The sequence below is a fragment of the Pomacea canaliculata genome, linkage group LG3 (assembly GCF_003073045.1).
Source record: "Pomacea canaliculata isolate SZHN2017 linkage group LG3, ASM307304v1, whole genome shotgun sequence".
Taxonomy (NCBI): Eukaryota; Metazoa; Mollusca; class Gastropoda; order Architaenioglossa; family Ampullariidae; genus Pomacea; species Pomacea canaliculata.
Genome location: NC_037592.1, coordinates 42970933 through 42991593, shown reverse-complemented (window position 1 = coordinate 42991593; position 20661 = coordinate 42970933). Strand labels below are relative to the sequence as shown.

At 43.2% G+C, this 20661-nt stretch overlaps 3 protein-coding genes and 1 long non-coding RNA gene across 7 annotated transcripts in view; 1 reads left to right on the top strand and 3 right to left on the bottom strand.

The window, feature by feature from the left end:
* LOC112559119 (nuclear factor related to kappa-B-binding protein-like) overlaps positions 1-3278 on the bottom strand; it is a 34042-nt gene extending 30764 nt beyond the window's left edge. The window contains exon 1 of the mRNA XM_025230090.1: positions 3048-3278. The gene's annotated coding sequence lies outside the window, so the exon portion shown is untranslated. The remainder of the gene's footprint in view (positions 1-3047) is intronic.
* LOC112559118 (eukaryotic translation initiation factor 3 subunit F-like) lies at positions 1540-13116 on the top strand. 3 transcript variants are annotated; one of them, XM_025230089.1, is made up of 8 exons: positions 1540-1590; positions 3288-3426; positions 9786-9856; positions 10230-10309; positions 10544-10773; positions 11249-11385; positions 11727-11840; positions 12931-13116. In XM_025230089.1, exons 1-8 carry the CDS (start codon positions 1555-1557, stop codon positions 13012-13014), a joined length of 891 nt encoding a protein of 296 aa, XP_025085874.1. In that variant the 5' UTR covers positions 1540-1554; the 3' UTR covers positions 13015-13116. The 3 variants fall into 3 exon arrangements, with proteins under 3 accessions (XP_025085874.1, XP_025085873.1, XP_025085872.1); XM_025230088.1 differs by lacking the exon at positions 1540-1590 and adding an exon at positions 2447-2509; XM_025230087.1 differs by lacking the exon at positions 1540-1590 and adding an exon at positions 2500-2604.
* Positions 13117-13752: 636 nt separating this feature from the next.
* On the bottom strand, positions 13753-18059 carry LOC112560891. Its single transcript, XM_025233000.1, has 2 exons — positions 17627-18059; positions 13753-16327 (listed from the first exon to the last, which is right to left on the bottom strand). Exons 1-2 carry the CDS (start codon positions 17819-17821, stop codon positions 15125-15127), a joined length of 1398 nt encoding a protein of 465 aa, XP_025088785.1. The 5' UTR covers positions 17822-18059; the 3' UTR covers positions 13753-15124.
* A 1010-nt stretch (positions 18060-19069) lies between these two features.
* LOC112560042 lies at positions 19070-20432 on the bottom strand. Of its 2 annotated transcripts, none has more exons than XR_003098464.1 (2): positions 20127-20432; positions 19070-19562 (listed from the first exon to the last, which is right to left on the bottom strand). It is a non-coding gene; the product is annotated as an uncharacterized LOC112560042 (long non-coding RNA). The 2 variants fall into 2 exon arrangements; XR_003098463.1 differs by lacking the exon at positions 20127-20432 and adding an exon at positions 19891-19915.
* Between the last annotated feature and the right edge of the window lie 229 nt (positions 20433-20661).

Here is a 20661-nt window from a genome sequence, read left to right as displayed (position 1 = left end):
CTTTGAGACTCACTCAATCCCATAGGTGAAAAACTCCCCTGCCTTGTGAGCAGCAATAAGTAAAATACAGCAAAAAATGGGGAGGGACTAAGTGACCATTTAGATGGTATTTTTTGTGGCATAAAATTCTTTCTTTCTAGTGTTGTTATGTGCTGAGAATGTTGTGTAGCTAATATCCAAAGGCTGTCAAAAATTTAAAGGATACTGACAATGACAATGATCAACTTTATTGGTCCCAATAGGAAATTTAAACATGGGGAGGTGCTCTAGTTATAGTAAGTTATATTTTATAAAAAAAAAGTAGAACAAGTTCACTGCAAGAATACTCCTTGATGTTTTACATTTGAGAAAACAATCGAGCATGACTGCACTAAATTTATATTAATCTATAAGCATTTTTTTTAACCTGGCATAAAATATAAAAAAACCATGTTTCACTCCAACAATTTTTGTGTGTGCATAATTGTTATAAGACTGGTGTGAAAGCAGATTTATGTAGGCGCCATAAGCAATATATCTTTACCACTTAAGATTAGAACTATTTTAATGCATTGTTTCCCTTTCAAATTTAAAGGCACACAGTAAGACTCAAAAAGTTTCATATTAAACCTTTGATCTCAGTCTTTGGTCTTACAAAATCTCATCTTAATACAGCCCTATCAGCTATTTGTTTTCACAAGGCTATATTACCAAAAAGATCATGCCATTAAATTAAATTATAAATTGTAGTAATTATAAACAGTAGTGTAAACTACTTTTACAGGGTTCCCAGGGATCAGGGATGGTGCCAAGTAAGGACCTTTCATGCATTTGTAAGGACCTAAGTGACAGTCATCAATGCTTAAGTTTTTCTCATGTACGGTCGGAAAGAGGTTTTATTTATGAATTTTTGGTCTTCTCTATGTTCTGCAATACATGAATTACTATTCTAGTAATAAATAATCAAAGAGTTAATTTTGATGCCTGTCTGCCATATTTAGATAACTTAAAAAGTCTCTTTAACGCACTGATAACATAAACCGTTAATGTTTATGTTCCAAGTTTTCTAGAAATCTAAGTAACAATAATTGCAAGACCTGAAAACCATTCTTTGGTGTAATACAAAAGTCAGTTTATTTATACACTCAAAAGTGGAGAGAGAGAGAGAGAAGAGAGAAATAGAGCTATGCACAGTACTAGAAAATCAAGGCTCTGGTTCAAGAAAGAGATAAGTATCTAAAGACCTTTTGAAACAAGAGTGTGTTTTTTGTGAATGCGAAGGGGCAACTAGTGTAGTACAGATGTTCTTGATTACGAAAGTAATCCTAACACAAACACGTGTATCTTCCAGAAATACTTTCATGCGCTTTTTGTGTCTATCAGTAAGCTTGTGCTTCTTCAAAACACTTTTGCCCATTGACGAAAGATTCAAGGATATTCCGCAGGCAGCACATCGTGCACAACGTTTATATTTAGAGTCTTTTATCAACCAGTCTTTATTTTTTCTTCCTTTAGCCAGTTCTCCTGAAAAGAACACTTCCCCAGCATTTTTTGAATCATCAAGAAGACAAAGAAATGTGGTCATCCGTCAAGACTAAAATATCGCGAAACGTAAGTAAAGTTCTTGTCGTGAATGAGACTAGGCAGTCGTGTGATTAAAATAGCGGTGAGGCGAAGAAGAATCATCTGTATTTTGTGCTGAAGTCGACTCCGAAAATAAATATGTGGATTTATAAGAGGCATGAAAAATAAATCTGTAGTAATATTTTATCGATATAAGGACTTGTAAGGGTCACAGAGAAAATGTAAGGACGTGTGTAAGGAATTGTAAGGACCCCATGGCAAATATAAGGACTTATAAGGCCTTACGGCGAAAATTCTCTACATAAGGACTTGAGAGGATAGGTAAGGACCCTGTGAACCCTGTTTTAACATTTTCTTACTCGTTTTACACGAATGCAGCGGTTCTCAACATTTTACATGTGACGCCCCCCTGATAAACAAAGGTACGTCAGTGGTTCCCCCCCCCCCACCTTAGCCAGCAATGTAAGCTAATTTCACTAATACCGGTAAAAGAAACTTTAAAAAAATGACCACCTTCGCGCCAGGGGTGCGCACCCCACAGGTTGAGAACCGCTGCACTAATGGTTCATAACAGAAATAAATGTAAAGACTCATTTCAAGCTCTTTTTGCATAACTATATTCAATGAGAACATGAAAGATTCAGATTTTGATGTTCAGTGGGGGGGGGGGGAATTGGTGTTTTACGCCGTGTCAGCAACCAAGACTATATTACGGCAAGCAGCCAGCCCTGTAAACAGATGCCACGTGCAGAGAAAGAACAGCGTGCCCGAGACGAGAAATGAACTCAGGGCAGCCAACCTTCACTGTATTGGTGACAGGCGCTAACCGTTGCGCCACCGGACCGCTTTTTGATGTTCAGGACCATTGCCCTTGTTAGAAGTGCGTGAACAGATGGTAATGACAGATGGTGGTCGAAGGAAAGAGTACAAATCACAAGCAAGTGGAGTGAGTACTAATCACAAACATGTTGAATATAGTGAATGGGTAAGACGACATTAGGCTCAAGAATCAGCAGCAGTTTTGAGTCACTAATGCCAAAGGTATGTAGCTGTTACCTTCATCGACATTTTTTGTGAAATGACGCGTAAATTAATAATTAGAGAGGGAGAGAGGTGACACCTTGTGTAAAAAAGATCGTCCTGTATATAAAATCAACATCAATAACATAGCACAATCAGATTTTACAAATAAAGCCATGCTCTAGTCGTTACAAGTTTTTATATTCAATTATACACGCGTCCTTGTGAAGAGCCGTACAAGGACATAAATGGCAAGAATGATAGCATGCAGCAATGTCACTGAAAGTCACCTGTCAATGATAGTATTCATGTCATGTGTTGCCCACAGCTTCATTTGCCATTCGTTGTCTTGCAAGATATAGCCATTTAAGTTATTATTTCTGAAGGAATGTAAATCTGAATCGAATAACCTATAACACGACACTTATAGTCACAAACCACAGTGTCAAAGTTTAAAATATTACCTCAAGCTGAATAACTTTATGCTTCTATACGAACAAATACTTCCAACCGAATGTGCGGTTCATCTTCCGGAAGTTGAATATGTTGAGGATTTCTTTCCGCAGTTGACATTTTTATTAGAAACATTCACTAGAAAAAATTTTAACATTATATATATATAGGCAGTTATTATAGTTAGTCACACATTTGAGTATATCTTAATAATTCACTAAAATTTAGATGTCAGTGATTTTGTTTTTCAGACGAGTCCTACGCTGTTTTCATACCGCAAAATGGCGTCCAACCTCGTGTGTAAGATTCACCCTGTGGTATATTTCAGCATTATTGATTCGTATGAAAGAAGAAATGAAGACTCAAAACGAGTTATAGGGACATTGCTAGGTAAGTGTTTATAATAGTTGTATATGAAGTATATGAATTCCGATTACACAATTTATGAGATTTTGATGCGCATATGCTAAAAGTAGAAACTAAGTCTCAGTCCAGTCCTCGATAATAATATTAAGCGCTGAGTGTTTTTTAAATTTTCTATGACTTATACATTAATTTGCTGTTGTGGGAGAGGTTCTTTATCATAGATATACTTTTTGAATTACAAATTAAAAATTATTTACGCTGCATTGATAGAAAGTAGATGATTGAAGTACTATCATATTTATATCAGACGTAAAAGAATTGTCAGTGTGTGACAAGTAACAGTCCTTATTTGCAAGAGACAGTTCCTCCTTACCAGCCGTTGTAGCAAGATAGGACCTCTCCTCAAGAATCGGACAGAACCGAGCTCTCAGCGAGAACCAATGGTCTGTGCATACTACAAAATTAAATTTAACAGTAGAGAAACACGTAAAACTTTTAGTTTCAAATAATTACAGCTTGCAAAGAGATGTTATAATAGAACTATTTTTCTTTGATATCACTACGCGAGTGGGTGTTTGATCGTTTGCTAAAGAGTAACTACAAGTCAAATTTAAATAAAAATAACATGAAAAAAGCTAAACACATACAACTCACGCTTTATTTTTGGTTTTGATAAAAAAAAAAAAAAAAATACCACGAAATTGTCTGCTAATCCATTCAACAACACTAGAAATCCCAGCGTCTGCATACCTCACTGGGAGTTTGATTCTTGAGGAGAGGTCCTATCTTGCTACACCGTCACGTAGCCTGCGCTCAGGCTCCCAGTCACGCTTCTGTCTCCCTGCAGTGGAAGACACCAACAAGAAGCGCACTGGAGCCAGGGCCTTCAAAAACGCGGCACCTAAGCTGTGGAATTCTCTGCCATCATCACTCTCCACCATCCCCTCACCAACCACGTTTCGCAAGAGACTGAAGACCCGTCTGTTTCTTTCAAACCAGTCTTAAACAACCACGAAACACTTCTGTCTATATTTTTTACTTTCCTGGTGTTTTATATATTTGTTCGCTTTACTTCTTCTTCTTTTGTTTTTTTTCTGCGCAATTAGCATTCTTCTGAATGGATACCTGCGCATTACAAATCGACATCATCATCATCATCATCATCATCCTTCGTTTACAGCAATTGCAGACCCAGTGTTTAATAATGAACCAAACAGAACAATTATAGCTTTGAGAATCATGCTGAAGTTTGTGTTTAGAATACTGTAATTTTTTAAAAATGCGTATATACGCAAGTCTCGAAAACTTACATTTTTGGGGGGGTTTCATATTGGTAAGCGATGTATTTATGAGAGAGAGACTTGAATCAAATTTCAACATTAGAGTCGAATGACTTCCTTTAACATAAATACATTAAGATGGAAAGAACACCCACCCAGTCCCACAACAAATGTTGTTGTTGAAATGTATCTACGGTTAAAAACTTCCTGAAGCGCTTGCCAAAGCGCTGCCTTGAAATCAGCAAACACAGTTTTCAGTTTATCCATAGAAACCATATTTTCGCACTTTTCTTACAGGGAAAATCTCTGCATAAACTCTGATAAAACAGGTATCTCAGTATATGAAAAGACCTATCCAAATATCATTTTAGCTTTTGCAAGAACTTGTGATACTTTATGATGTTTGTGACACTTTATGTATATATACAAAAGGATATAATATATCCTCTGCACATTTTTTCTTTATTTTAGCTGATACTTACAGTGCAATTTTAGTGGCCTGCTTTAATGGTAATGCAAAGCAATGTGGTGTGAATCCGAGAACATCATCCTTGTGCTGCTTAACACTTACTGGATGTGTTTTTACTTTTATCTAAACATTGCGAGCATATTCCATTTTGTTTTTTGGCTTATTGGATGGGATACATATTTCCCATATATATGTCACACCAGTTATCTCTCCCTTTTGCTGGCTATAAGTATCAGGCTGAATCAGTACTTATAATTTCTTCATTTTACGTGGGATATGCTATAGATTTATTTAATAAGAATATGTTGAATTTATATTATACCATTAAAGGCGGGCGCATACTAAAAAAAGAAAGAAAAATACAATAAGAACGGAACAAACATAATAAGAAACAGAAAAAAACAGGTGTAGAATCACTGTAGATGTGTTTTGGTGCCCTCTGAGACAGTTGGTGCTTATGCTCCTCGAGGAGGATCAAGGAATAAACTAGAACTAAACTGAGACGGTAACGTCAGATCCATTACTGTTTTTATTCAGATGTTTCTTTTGTAGAACTCATCCTAGGCACAGTTTGAACCTTGAAATGTTCAGGAGAAGAGGAAAATCTCATCAGGTCTTGCAACAGTGGAACCTCTTTAGTTTACGGAATCAGAAATCGGAAGTGTTGTACCATTGTTGACAGCTATAGAAATAATTCCATTCTGGCAAGTGTTTCACCCAAACAGACACGCTGATTCATAGAGAAGGTAATGAACTCTTTGGGTCGCCACAGTTTGCCGTCCCCTCCATTGAATTGTTCAGGTTGGAATCTGTCGGGGTCGCCCCAGATCTCTCATCACAGAATCCAGGTTGGGGATGACTAAAGTGCCTCCAAGTGGCATAGGCTGTGTTGCGTGGTGGTGTGGTTATTTCAGGGTGCGCCTTGCGGCCCACCACCTCCGACTTCAGCACTCATGGACCACTCTTTGTCTGGTCTCTACCCTTCGACCTGTCCGACTTGGGTGACCCTGCTAGGAGCTGATGCTCCTGTCGGCATAGCTCTTAGGGTCATCGAGACACGCAAGCCCCCCGACCGCGGCAAGGTGGTGATCCAACAGGGGCACAGTGAAGACCACCTGATGAGTGCCAGACAGAAACAGCTGTCCTCGGGAAGGCTGAAAAGATCCAGCTTTGTGCGAGAGACGCAGGCACTACACAGAAAATACCAAACAAAGCTTCCTGCACAGGTCCAGGTACCGACTCTCTACCTCGATCCTCCTCCTTGGAAAGACAGAACAGGGAACATTACCATCTGCACCACAGTTCCTCACCTCACAACAAAGGATGAGCATAGCGACGTGAGCAAGAGAGCCCTGACGCTAGCCATGCTAGAAGAAAGGTACCCCAGGAATCATGGATAAGGGCCTACACAGACGGGTCAGCCACAGACGCTATCCAGAGGGGAGGGCCGGCGTGTACATCCAGTTCCCAAATGGACAGTGGCAGGCAGCAGCAATACCAACTGGCCTCCACTGTACAAACTATAGAGCAGAAGTAGAAGCCCTGGTCCACAGCAGCAAACATCATCAGCAGCAGAGCAGACCATGACAGCCAGGTCGTCTTCCTGACCGATGCTCTGTCGGTGCTGCAGGCAGTCAACAATAACAAACTGCCAGACCTGGAAGCCGCGCTGCTAAACATCAAGTGCCTCAGAACGGCTCTGCAGTGGATCCCATCACACTGCGGGATAGATGGGAATGAGGAAGCTGACAGGATGGCTAAGTTGGGTGCAGAGGACGAGCAAGAAGACAATGCAGTCAACATGTCAGAGATGAAAACCATCATTAAGTCTCTGTACAGGCCACAGCAACCACTGGACAGTTACCATCAGCTGTCCAGACCGGACCAGGTCGCTATCTTCCGCCTCAGGACCGGGCACAATAGGCTGCTTCACCACCTACATAGGAAGTTGCACCTCGTGCCGTCCCCGAGATGCTCATGTGGAGAGGCAGACCAGACTGTAGAACACATCCTACAGGACTGTAGGAATCTCCGTACCCTGAGGAAAGAGACGTGGCCACAGTCGGAGACCCTGCACAACAAGCTGTACGGGCCAGTGGAGACTCTACAGAAGACCACCAATTTCATATCAAGAGCTGGTCTCCAAGTGTGAAAGAGGCGAACGACAAAAAAAAAAAAAAACAAACTAAAGTGCCTTTAGGGATTGTGTATCTGCCAAACTCCACGTCATATAAAGGGACATGCAGCAAACTTGGTGGCATAATATTGATGTAGTGAAGAACCTTCCTTATGACAGCCTCCACTTAAAATAACTGGGGTCTACCCTGTTTGTTGAGCGCTATCTCGGTTCCGATAACTCTGTGGATCTCCTCGTAGCACTTGTCTGCTGATGTGAGTTGATCCTGTTGCGATGATGTATTTCTCTGATGTAGGCACCAATAAAGTTGTCCGCTATGCTCTCCTCAGAGCGGCAGCAGTGCTTGTCTACTCATTTAGAATCAGCCGCATGCTGTCCACAAGTCATTTCAACTTAAGGTAATCTCCAGGCAGGTGACACGGGTAAGGAATAATAGTGACTGCAGCACCCACTTCCCAGTCATTAACAACAGTATCCATCCACATCAGTTTATTTCCAAAGACATCGTCATCATTCCCGATGAATTTGCCAAAGAGAATGGAGCAGATGTTGCACATGCTTGCCTGGGTCAAGTGGACTAGATTCAGTGGCTGACCTTGGTTTTGGATATGACCCTAACATACTTTTTGACCTCTTCTTGGATCTTTACTGCCAGAGCGTTTTTGCCCATCCTTAGCTCATGTAGAATGTTTAAAGTAACTTTCTTTGGTCTTTCCACACCGTACCAGAGGTGTCAACAATGCCTTTGCTGTCAGTTACAATAACCTGAAGAAAACTTTATGACCTGTTGGAGAAAGCGTCGGTATTTTTTACCATTGCATCCCTTATGACCTTGTAGCCGTTGAGTACCACCATCACCAGCTGGCTGCCCAGGTACAGACCAAACATGTTACTGTACTGTCATAGCCTAGCTGAGAATTGCTGCAGAGGATCTTTCTTCATCAGCAGCAGGTGACCCAGCAGTGGTAAAGCCACCCCGGATTCCGGAGGTACATCTGCAGGTCATCTCATGGAAAACCATTACAACAATGACAACATGGCAACACTTAAGGCAAGGCTTGTGTTGAAGTCAAGAATTTCAGCTAGAACAGCCATGGTGCTCTGTTAGCTGTCTTTTGGAACAACAAATGTAGATAAATACTGTGTGAATTTAAACTGCACACAAAGCTAGAAACAGTTATTGTTTTAGATTGCTGTATTTTCACATTGACGAATGTTAGAGCTTGTTAGAGCGATTGCAGAAAAAGAATCTAAAATGAACACAACTGATACACAGATCTAAAATAGGGTAAGATGGCGCAGACACTACAGTTGAAAGAAAATGCTCTAGAAAAATAAGGCAAGTGGTGAAGACACAGAAACCAATTAAGAAACATAGGCGATGTCACGGATCCATGATTGCCAACACGCACAAAACCTGACACAGATTAACGGGCAAGACGAAATGTGATGAAGAGCTGCCCCCTCTAGCCAGTTAGGTGAAGGGACAGAGCACATTTACCACTTCAGGAATGGCATAGCATAGTTCTTTAAGCAAACATGAGTTGAAGGGCTGAACCATGCCTTATAATTTAATGACTTGGCTCAGGATCATCTAAGAAGAGTTAATTCCCCACTCTATACAGAACAAGCAAAACGCCGCTGCACTTCTGGTGCTTAGAGCTAGGAAACGGGACCATATCTCTCCTTTGTTCTCTGAACTGGCTACCAATCCATTTCCACAGTAGACTGTTTGTGCTGTGCTTTAATTTATCTGCAGGCTCCTGCACTATCTCGACTTCGGCCTCTACATGCCAGCCAGACAACTGGACAGTCCGGTGGTGCAACAGTTAGCGCCTGTCACCAATACAGGGTTGGCTGTTCTGAGTTCAGCTCTTGTCTCAGGCATGCTGTTCTTTCTCTGATGTGCCATCTGTGTACAGGGCTGGCAGCCTTGCCCTGATATAGTCTTAGTTGCTGTCTTCCCGTAAAATATCAACATCCCCCTGCCTCCACCCCCAAGCCAGACAACTCCACTCTTCCTTTCATGACCTTATGCTCCCTATCTCTGTCACCAAAACAACCATGTGTGTTGGGGTCGCATTGCCTTTATATGTCCTTTCTATGTGGAGAATGAAGAACGCCAGCTCATTTACAATATGGGGAAAAATACTGAAATAGTTGTCTTGCTTAGAAACCTGTGTAAATTATGCTGGAGAAATAAAAGTCATGCAAAGAAAATTTGTTTGGAAGTGCTGAAACTGTAAACAGTTTGGTGTTGGCAGGTCTAAAATCATAAGGTGTCATCAAAAACAAGACATGCGAAAGCTTGATGCTGTGTTGCTAGTGTAAGGGGAATGAAACTTTTTGTTTAACGTGGCTTTTTATCTAGTAATATTGATTTCCTATGTTGAACATTTCCTAGGCACTGCTACAATTCAATTTGGTGCATTTTAGCACCAAAGGATTTTTGTTCTCTTTTTTTATTTTCATTACCAATGTCACCTTTTTGTTTCAGGGGTATATGACAAGGGTGTTGTTGAAGTGACTAACTGTTTTGCTGTTCCACATAATGAATCAGAGGATGAGGTATGTTTTGGGCTGCAGCAGATTTTCCCTCAAGATTTTTAGTGCAATAGTCTGGACTACTTCAGATGTTTCCTACAAGATATCAAAATATTTAAAGTCCTCAAAATTACCATGCACTAAACAAGTACCCTGACACCGTAAATGTACATGCGTAGATTTTCACCATCAAGGCTGTGGCCAATGGTGATAAATTTGGTGATATTTGAAGGCTTGTGTCATGAAAAAGAAAAGATACTTTTTTAGCACTGAGCTTAGCCCAGTTGTTTAGGTGGAAAATGCTTTTTGGTAGACCTTTAAAAGTTGTGTGAATGCGGTTTCCTTTATCTCTGAGTCTGATGTCATGAGAGTAAGGCCTTGTGGTGCATGTTGGCAGGTTGCTGTGGACATTGACTATGCAAGGAGCATGTATGAACTTCACAGGAAAGTCAATTCTTCAGAGACAATTGTTGGTTGGTGAGTGTGAGCCTCCTCATGTTAGTAATCTACATGTTTAGTTGGTTTTCTTGTTCTTTGGATGACTTCATCCTGATGTGTGTGTTCAGGACATTTTAGTTGCAGTATAGATTATTTTACAGAGAAGAATGAAAAATATGAGTGTAGAAAGCATTCTGAGTTAATTTTGTATAATATTTTTGTTCTTTTATATGCGCCATGCAGCATGGGTTAATAAATTAATCTTGTTGGCAGGTATTCAACAGGCTTGGAGGTGTCAGTGCATTCAGTTCTAATTCATGAATATTATTCACGCGAGGCCAGGAGTCCCATTCACTTGACTGTGGATACATTTATGCGTGGTGGGAAGATGGGGATGAAAGCCTACATTAGCACAACAATAGGAGTGCCAGGGAAGACCACAGGAACCATGTTTACGCCTGTGCAAGTGGAAACAACAAGCTATGATCCAGAGCAGACAGGATGTAAGCTGGTCTTTTACTTTTTTACCATTTACTATTTGATACTTCCATTAAATCTAGTGGCGGTCCGGTGGCGCAACGATTAGCGCCTGTCACCAATACAGTGAAGGTTGGCTGTCCTGGGTTCAACTCTCGTCTTGGGCACGCTGTTCTTTCTCTGCACGTGACATCTGTTGACAGGGCTGGCTGCCTTGCCGTGATATAGCCATAGTTGCTGGCATGGCATAAAACACCAATTTCCCCCAGCCTTCCATTAAATCAAGCTGCCCTATTGATATTTTTTACTAATGAGGAAAAGTAGAGTGAAATAATCAGCTTCCGTGAGTCCTCTTGGTCAGACTGCCCTGTTAAGGTTTCTTATGCTTATAGTGACATAGTGGTGTCTTATTCACATTTTACAGTGCTCACATTCTCAGAAAAAATATTTTATGTCTAATTTGATCCTCATAAAATGTGCTGTAATCTCTTTCTTTGTTAGTGGAGGTACTTCAGCAGGGCAAGTTCAACCCTAAGCGCACTGTGACTGTGAAGTCTGACCTCATACAGATCGAGACAGCAACCTCATGGATACGCACCATGCTTCAGCAAGTCACAGAATATGTGGATAATGTGTTGGTATGTTGATCTTCGTCCTTTTTGTTATTTTCTCTCAACTTCATTTAGGGTCAGTTTATTCTTGAAAAGGTGTTAAAGTTTGTGCAGTGTCATAATTGCATCTGAGAAAAGATTTCTAGAGGAGAGAGTTGCAATCTTTTCTTCAGACATTATTTTCCTTAAAGAAATGGTGATTCATAGAGCTTTTGTTTTCATTTCAACGACCAAAGTGTGTGTGTGCTTAATAACTGAGCAGCTCCTTGCACTTCACTTGCGCTGCTGTTAAATTTACATCTTTTAACAACACAAAGCAACTTGAAGGAGAAAATCATTAATCATTAAGGTTCTTACTACTTTTACAGTCTGGAAAAGTGCCTGCTGATAATGCAACTGGGCGCTTTCTTCTGGACCTTGTGACCAAGGTGCCACAGATTGATCCAGAGGAGTTTGAAAAAATGCTGAATTCAAACATGAAGGTACAATTACCATGTTTTTCTTTTGTCTATAATATGTATTCAGATGACATGTCTATACAGTCAAATCTCTCTACTATGCCACTCTCGGTATTATGCCACTTTTGCTCGGTCCCGACTATAAATTCAATGTAAAAAAATTTACTATGCCACCACCTACTTCGCTACTATGCCACTTTTGTGTGATTGTTAAAAGGCACAAGTTGTGAAATTCCGCGCAGTGCTCGATTATTATACTCTATGGTAGTGTGGGACATTGCAGTTAGGTGGATGGAACCTAGCACGTACACAGGGAGGGTGGAGGCGGCGATGGGAGGTGGTCGCTGGCCGGGTGACAGTCACGTGACAGAGGGAGAGCGGGAGGGGGTTGACTAGAGACAGGATGCAGGTGTGCGGATGTGGTTAGCAGGGGTGGAGAATGAAGAGGTGAGGGGGAGAATGAGAGGAGACAGCTAGCGCCAGCCGACTATTCTTGAGAGCTTTGGACTGACGGGTAACTTGAGCAAATAAAGCCGTTTTTACGAACCCTCGCTATTATGCCACTCTCGCTACTATGCCACTTTTGCTCGTCCCGGTAGGTGGTATAGTAGGGAGATTTGACTGTATATGCATATGTATGTGTGCACGCACACCATACTTTTTCTGCTCTTTTTGGAAAAGCTTGTTTACCTGTTTTAGTTAACAAGTCTTCTGTGTCTATATGGTTGAATGCTTTATCTTAATAGTTGATTTTATTTTATTTTTGTTGGGTTAATTTTTTTCTAGTACATTATTTCTGAGAGATAACTCTTTTATAAATGAAAACAAGAAAATGTGATATTTAAAGAAGAGTGGCAGATACATTTTGCAGTCCTAGTTGTAAATTAAATGTAAAGTAAATTAAAATTATCACTAAGACCATCAGTCAAGTGTTTGGGGTTTGTTTTGTTTTTGTGTGTGGTTTTTTTTTTTTTTTTTTTTGTTTTTTTTTTTTTTTTTTTGCATGTTGACTTACAAGTTGTTCTGGGAGTGGTAATTCTGGCTACAGGTTTTGAATGAGATATTGTTTATGTGGCCAACAAGTGAAACTCATTTCTTATCACTTTAATTTCAGGACCTTTTGATGGTGGTGTATTTGTCAAACCTGACCCGAACACAACTGATCCTGAACGAAAAAATTAACTCTCTTCAAAGTTAGATGCATATAAACTGTAGTCATTTTGGACAGTGTTACTTGTCCTGTGCAAAGACTGTTTCTGGCATCAGTATCTTAACATTAAAATATGTCCTCTGTTTTACATTGTGGTTTTTACTTTGCTGGTAGACAAGTGTATGTGTGCATAAATACAGACCAGCTTGCTGAGTGATTATGACAACAGATTTCAAGTTCAAATTTTTATTTAGTTGGTTAGCATTAGTGATTTTTAAACATCTTTTTGGAGTAGTTTATTTACAATGTTTATGGCTCGAGCACCTTCCCATGTTCAAATTGCCCACTGGGACAAATAAAGTCCATCATTGTCATTACAAAACATCTTTATTAATCCTTTTCAGGAAATTGTTTTTCTAATGTGACTATTACATAATATATCAGACATTGTATGGTACTTCATGTCTGACATTAAAAAGACTGAGAACCTTCACTCACAGTGGAGACAGGTGTCTCTTTGCCTTACTGGCTAGAGGGGATTAGCTCTGTCACTTTTCATCTTTCGCTGTTAATCTGAGTGAAGTGCTGTGTGCAGTACTGATCTGTGCATCTGTAACGCAATTTCATATATTTTTTTTTTTTTAAGGCCCTTCGCCACTCCTGGTCTTAACTGTTGTCGACAGCAAGGATTTGTTTTACAGGGTGGGGGTGCTTGCCCCACGCCCAACCCTCCTCCTTTTTCAGCCGGGCTTGGGACCGTCCTTGGTGGAGGGCAGCCAGCCCTGTAAACAGATGCCACGTGCAGAGAAAGAACAGCGTGCCCGAGACGAGAAATGAACTCAGGGCAGCCAACCTTCACTGTATTGGTGACAGGCGCTAACAGCGCTAACCGTTGCGCCACCGGGCTGCTCTAATTTCGTATATTCCTGGGTTTAATTTTGTGTCTGTGCCACTTCACTTCTACACCATTTTATTTCTACTGCCATGTCAGTGCCATCTTGCCATAACTGACATTTTACATCTGTGGATCAGCAGTGTCAACTTCAGACTGATCCCTTTTCTACAATTGCTTCAGAAAGTTTTGATGGCAAGCTTTGTGCACAGTACACAGTCTGATAGGCTAACATTGTGCATCTCTCTGAAACTAGTTTGTGGCCGTTAGCTTGAAAAATAAAATTATGTATATAAAATGAATTGGATAGCAACTTCTGATTATAATATAAATGAAATACTTTGGTTTTTACAGAGTTTTTCTCTCTCTAGCTGTAAAATGAATTCTGTACTTGCAGAATGCATTTTATAGCTAGAGAGAAAATTTCCCTCTAGGCGCCCCATAATATGCACCAAAGCGAGCATTAGACGTTTGTCAGGCAGTTGGGAATAACTGACACAAATTGTAAAAAAAAGACAGGCAAAAAGTACACTGCTTTGAAGTATTCATTTATTGAATATTTGAAATTTTGACTGACGATCTACTCACGAAACTGTACTTCCCTAGAGGTCATTCAGTTCGGTCGTGACGAGGTTGCGCGCTATTTTTTCTCAAAGCCTTGAAGGCTTACACAAAGCGAACTAAAAACTGTCATCTGCATATTCAGTAGTAGGACGTGGACGGTTGACATGCGTGGACAGACACAAAGCCGCCTTCAGTGGGACGGTAAGCGCATTGTCACTGTTGGGCCACACGTACCCCGTAAACTTTGCTGATTTTGACTGTACCATGTAAACTCCGGGTGGCCTGATGCGAGAGACGCCGATCATGACTGTACAGCACGAAGCCCGGGTACACGATGATACCTTTGTACATGCACAAAACGGTGATAACTAAGGGCCGGGTGTCTGCCTGTATCACCTGTTAGACTTCTTGCTGCTTAAAGTCTGATCCTGTCTTTATTGGGGTTAGTAATCTCAGCAACTGATGGATTGACAAACCGCCAACAGTGTATGCTAGAGGATGATCGTCAGATGCTTGGTAGTAAGTGAACGCATACCTGTGGAGAAATGAACATTTTGCACCTGGCCACAGGCGGAAAAAGTGAAACATTTCCGCGACTAACAAATCGTGACAAGGTTTCTTCAGCATGATGAGATATCATTATAAGGACGACAGATAATAATATTCAATCTCGGCCTCACGTCCCAGCAAAGAAACTGGCTGTCACTCCATATTGACCATTGCGATACGGGGCTCGCCATGTTGGATTTCGTCATCAGTGATGTACCCATCGCCGTCATCGTTCCCGAAGTCAAGGCGAAGGCACGGCATAGTGAGGCTTCTGACACCCCGCTGACCAACCAGACGTAAGTTGATGTCATCAGGTGTACCCGGAACACCAGGCAGCGGCTCCCTGCGCACGTGGGCCGCATACAGCGCCATCTTGGTGGCGTAGTAGTCAAACTTGTATTCACCTCTCCAGTTCTCTTCTTTTTTCACCCCAATGGCGCCTTCCCCTCCTCCCTGTTGACGGGCGGAAGAAAACTGACCCCGTCTGCGCATGTCCAGCTCGTCCATGGACCTAATGAAGGCCAGCACCTTGGGCGAAGGGTCCTCGGTTCGCACCCCCTGGAGTCTCAAGGCGATCGCATCGACCTTCTCCTCCTCCTCAAACACGCTGGCGGCCTGACGAGAAGGGCGGCGGGTTCCCACAATGCTCAGCGCCAGCCCCGCCTCCAGCGGAGAGCCGGTCAGTTGTCTCATTGTCCTTTTGGGTCGCTTGGTGGAGCTTGATGACCCTACTGTCGGAGACCGTGCAGAGGCGAGGGTGCCTCTGAAGTGGGCTAGTGACGTCGGGGGTCGGCCACGTGACAGAGATGTTCCCGTTTGAAGACTTTCTTTCGTGCGGCTGTCGGCATCGACCTGTATGCAACCAACGATGGGTGGGCGGCTGCTGTGCTTGTGATCCAGGTGCGAAGGCTCGAAGTCTGCCGCTTGCAAACCCTCGAAAGGTGTGGTCGCTGGTCTGAGAGTTGTACAGCTCGTAGGCGATCTGGCGCTCTGGACGGTCAGCACGTTGTGCTGTGTGTCCGGCAGCATATGCAGCTCTTGCAGCAGGTCGCCCAACGTGGTGAGGGTCCTCATGGTTGTGTCGGTGGGGAGCAGATTCTGTTCCTTCATCACTGCGTCCATCAACTCCTCCATGTGCTTGTCAGTTACCTCCTCTTCCCTCCTTCTGCGGCGGCCATTCTTCGAGCTGTCGTCTGCAAAGCGTTGCCGATCCAGCTTTTTCAGGAAGTCGAAGTCTTCCTTCTCCTGGCCGCAGTTGGTGTTGAGCACGTGCAGATCACGTGAGCGCAAGAGACGCTCGGCCTCTTTGTCCTCCCGTAGACGTGCGTGCGCCAACTTTGATCTGTGAAGTTTGGCCTGCACAACATCCACACAACAGCAGCAGTTAGTATCACCAATACAAAGCACTTTGTTCCTCGGCAGACCACAAGATACTACACTGACAAGTCCTAGAAAACTGGTTTGCAATCGACCTTTTCTTATGCTGAATCCACCTGCGGGACTCACTCTCATGATTTTCAGTTGCAGCCATTCAGCCTGTTCTAAGTTTCTGGAAAACCTCTTGCAGTAGCTCCATTTTGACATAATTCCTGCGCTGAATGTCTGCATTTTTTATTATTATTGTTACTGCCATTAAAATATTGAACTGTTGAGACTTACAGTTAGCATGATCGAGCTTTCGCAACATTTTGTCGAGACTTACCATTGGAGTGCAATTGGTTATACGACTTTTGCAGGGGCGGACTTGAGCTTAAAAGCGGCCCGGGCATTATTTACAGAGCGGCCCTTCTCACTAAAATAGGCCTAGAATATTATTCTATACAACAAAATAGGCACCCGGGCATTGCCCAAATGCCCGTCTGGCCAGTCCGCAGCTGGACTTTTGTCAACACATCGAACACTTGTTGAGACTTGTGGGCATGCTTGTGAAAGTTCGACTGCAGCTAAGGAAAAAATTGTTAACAATCCGACAAAATTAAAAAGTTTTGACTGTTGAAAGCATGCTGGGGTCACAAGGTTGGGCTTGCAGAAACACTCTTCTTTGTGAAGGCAAGGGAAATAATAAGCATCGTGACTGGAGTACAAGGGACATAATCTGTGCTTTGCCTATTGACCAGAAAAGTCCCATGTGGCTAGGAGGGCCCTCTATATCTGACCACTGGCCTGCAACCACCTTCATTTACCTAAATACCTGATTTACCTTAGAGCCAGCTGTAGGTGAGGGCGGGGCTCATCTCGACAGCTTCCTTACCTTCCCCAGCCCCACAGCTGCCTTATCTTCCCCTACCTCCAGCCCCACAGCTCACTTACCTTCCACGGCTCCACAGCTGCTTTGCCTTTCCCCAGCCTCCACAACTGCTTTACCGTCCCCTACCTACCCCAACCCTCCACAGCTGCCTTACATTCCACAGCCCCAAATCTGCTTTGCCTTTCCCCAGCTTCCACAGCTGCTTTACCTTCCACGGCTCCAAAGCTGCTTTGCCTTTTCCCAGCCCTAGCACCTGCTTTACCGTCACTTACCTTGCCCTACCCTCCACATCTACCTCACCTTTCCCAGCCCTGAACAGCTATGAAGTGGGAGGAGTACGTTGTGTCACACAGACATGGTGAGTTGGGACACCGCTGGTGTAAGCACTAGGCTACCCCACCACTGACCTGGAAGCCTCTGAAGAGAACTTTCTGGTCGATGGCGATGCGATGAACTACGGCGGCCTCGGCGCGTCGCAGCACCTGCAGCTGTCGCTGCAGCAACATGTTCTCCTTGAGGTTGGCGAAGAAGACCAGCGGGGACTTCTCAGCAGGCTCACTCAGTAGTGGCATGGCACACTTCCGCCTACCCGCACGCTTCATCTTCCTACTGATGTCAGATGCCCTTTTGACCCTGGTGCTCTGGAAGCGCTTCTTCACTCCCGTGGAGAGTTGTCGGACAGCAGGGTAAAAGGAGAAAGGTTATCCTTTCTCGTAGCTGTGTCAAACACTCCTCTGTTACCTTCTAGTTCTTGCTGTTCTCGTACCTTGACTGTTCACATTCGTGAAAGGAGAGCGTAAAGTCCGCACAAGCCTGAGGTGTTCAGTCCTTCCCATGGGTGTGCTGCTACTCGCAATGTCCGTATCACGAGCCGTTACATGCAGGCTGGCGGCCATAAAGTTGGCGACGGCAAACACAAGGCATTCAAACAGAGTGGCTTTTAATTGCCGCAACTTGAAACTCTTTGACAGAACAGCCCAAGGCCACAGAATGGCGGTGATAAGGCTCGGGTAGCTGGACATCTTGTGTGACGTCACAACTGCGCGCGGAGGGCGTGAGACGACGACTGTGGCTGGACATGAGAGGCTGGACATGAGAGGCTGGACATGAGTGGCTGGACATGAGAGTAGCTTTATGAACTGACGTCCCTGGACTAATCTATGAGCGATGTCAGTGACAGAAGGTCGACACATCAGTGACAGGTCAACATCCCTATATTGAGGAACGCAGGTGAATACCAGGGGAAAATAATATCTTAGGGCAAAAATAACTTTGAGCTTAATAAATACGAGAGGATGGCTAAAACGTGTTTTGAGTAAGCACTGCATCGGAAAGGACCAACCAACAGTGACTTCTCGCCACCTGTATATCACGCTAATCACTGGGTGTCTGGCCTCAGTCATTGCTGTTTGCACAGGCAGGGGCCTGGCAGTCTGCTGTAATTAATGACCCCGGTCAGAAACACTCGTGTAGCCAGGATGTGTGCACAGGGCTAAGGTTCTACTACCTCTTAGATAATCAGTCAGGTGCTGATAACACTTTGCTGTTGTTTTACGGGTGGCTATCCACGGGGCACGACCAGCTGGTCATCACGACCCCTTCAGACCTTAGGAAAATAGAATGCAGCTGCTAGTTATCCAGCGACATCCATTTTATCGATGATGAACGTTAACAAACTTGTTACACACGTGCACACACACAGACACGCAGCAGAAAGTGCGGCTCCTGGCCAGCTAAAGGAACTATCAATGTATGTAACAATGTTTATTTTAAAAATTCAGTGTTTGGTCAGCCATGCAAACAGCTTCACCCTGAAGGTCAGGACAAGACACAAGGCAGAAAAAGACTTGTGTTGAAGACATTTTATTGACAATATTTTTATTGACAATATTTGTTTGAAGGCTCGGTGACAAGGCATAGTAAGACCAGAACTACAACACTCCGCCCATGTTTATAGTTTATTATCTTCTTGAAGACTTGGCGAATGACGATCGTATCTTCTAGAAAACATAATTCATCGAAGTCGACTCGCACATCTCAATTTGAAGATTCCACACCAACCACAGACATCGATGTGCGCTCTCTCTCCCTCACCGTGAACCGTGGAAGTTTGGCAGCACTGATGTAGCGGCACATTAACACCTTCATTCGCCCCCCTCATCCTCTAGCTCACATACTCCCCTCATCATCTACCTCACATACTCCCCTCATCCTCTAGCTCACATACTCCCCTCATCATCTACCTCACATACTCCCCTCATCATCTACCTCACATACTCCCCTCATCCTCTAGCTCACATACTCCCCTCATCCTCTAGCTCACATACTCCCCTCATCATCTACCTCAACATACTCCCCTCACAATCCTCTGCTCACATACTCCCCTCATCATCTACCTCACATACTCCCCTCATCATCTACCTCACATACTCCCCTCATCCTCTAGCTCACATACTCCCTCATCGCTCTAGCTCACATACTCCCCTCATCATCTACCTCACATACTCCCCTCATCATCTACCTCACATACTCCCCTCATCCTCTAGCTCACATACTCCCCTCATCCTCTAGCTCACATACTCCCCTCATCATCTACCTCACATACTCCCCTCATCATCTACCTCACATACTCCCCTCATCATCTACCTCACATACTCTCCTCATCATCTACCTCACATACTCCCCTCATCATCTACTCACATACTCCCTCATCATCTACCTCACATACTCCCTCATCCTCTAGCTCACATACTCCCCTCATCATCACCTCACATACTCCCCTCATCCTCTAGCTCACATCTCCCTCATCCTCTAGCTCACATACTCCCCTCATCATCTCCTCACATACTCTTATCATCTTCACATACTCTCCTATCATCTACCTCACATACTCCCCTCATCATCTACCTCACATACTCCCCTCATCATCTACCTCACATATTCTCCTCATCATCTACCTCACATACTCTCCCTACTCCCCTCACAATCTCCCAACTTCCCTCAAATTCTTTCTTTACTCCGCTCTCTACGCACCTCACATTTTCTGTCTACTCCCCTCATATACTCCCGGACATTCTCTCTTATTCCCCTCATCTACTCCCTCACATTCTCTCTACTCCGCTGATCTACCTTGTCACTTTCTTCTACTATCCTTACCTACTGCCTCAAATTCGCTCTACTACCTTCACATTCTTTCCTTTTCATTTCTGGATGATCGTTAGGCTGGATTTTTTGTGCGCGCTTTTTTTTCCAGTCTGTTTTTGGGGTCTTGTATATTATCTCCACACCTGTTTTGTAAACCTTAATTGTAGTGTAGCCCCAATACACTTTAGTGTAGCCCCAATTCATCGTGGTGTAGCCCCAATTCATCGTGGTGTAGCCCCAATACATTGTAGTGTAGCCCCAAAACACAGTAGTGTAGGTGTAGCCGCAATAAATTGTA

Coding starts and splice junctions, on each gene's coding strand:
- LOC112560891 (XM_025233000.1), bottom strand. CDS start 17,821: ATGAAGCGTGCGGGTAGGCGGAAGTGTGCCATGCCACTACTGAGTGAG. Junction 16,328..17,626: donor TTCTCTTCAGAGGCTTCCAG/GTCAGTGGTGGG, acceptor GATGTTGTGCAG/GCCAAACTTCACAGATCAAA.
- LOC112559118 (XM_025230087.1), top strand. CDS start 2,545: ATGGGTAAGACGACATTAGGCTCAAGAATCAGCAGCAGTTTTGAGTCA. Junction 10,774..11,248: donor TGATCCAGAGCAGACAGGAT/GTAAGCTGGTCT, acceptor TTTCTTTGTTAG/TGGAGGTACTTCAGCAGGGC. Junction 11,841..12,930: donor TGCTGAATTCAAACATGAAG/GTACAATTACCA, acceptor CTTTAATTTCAG/GACCTTTTGATGGTGGTGTA.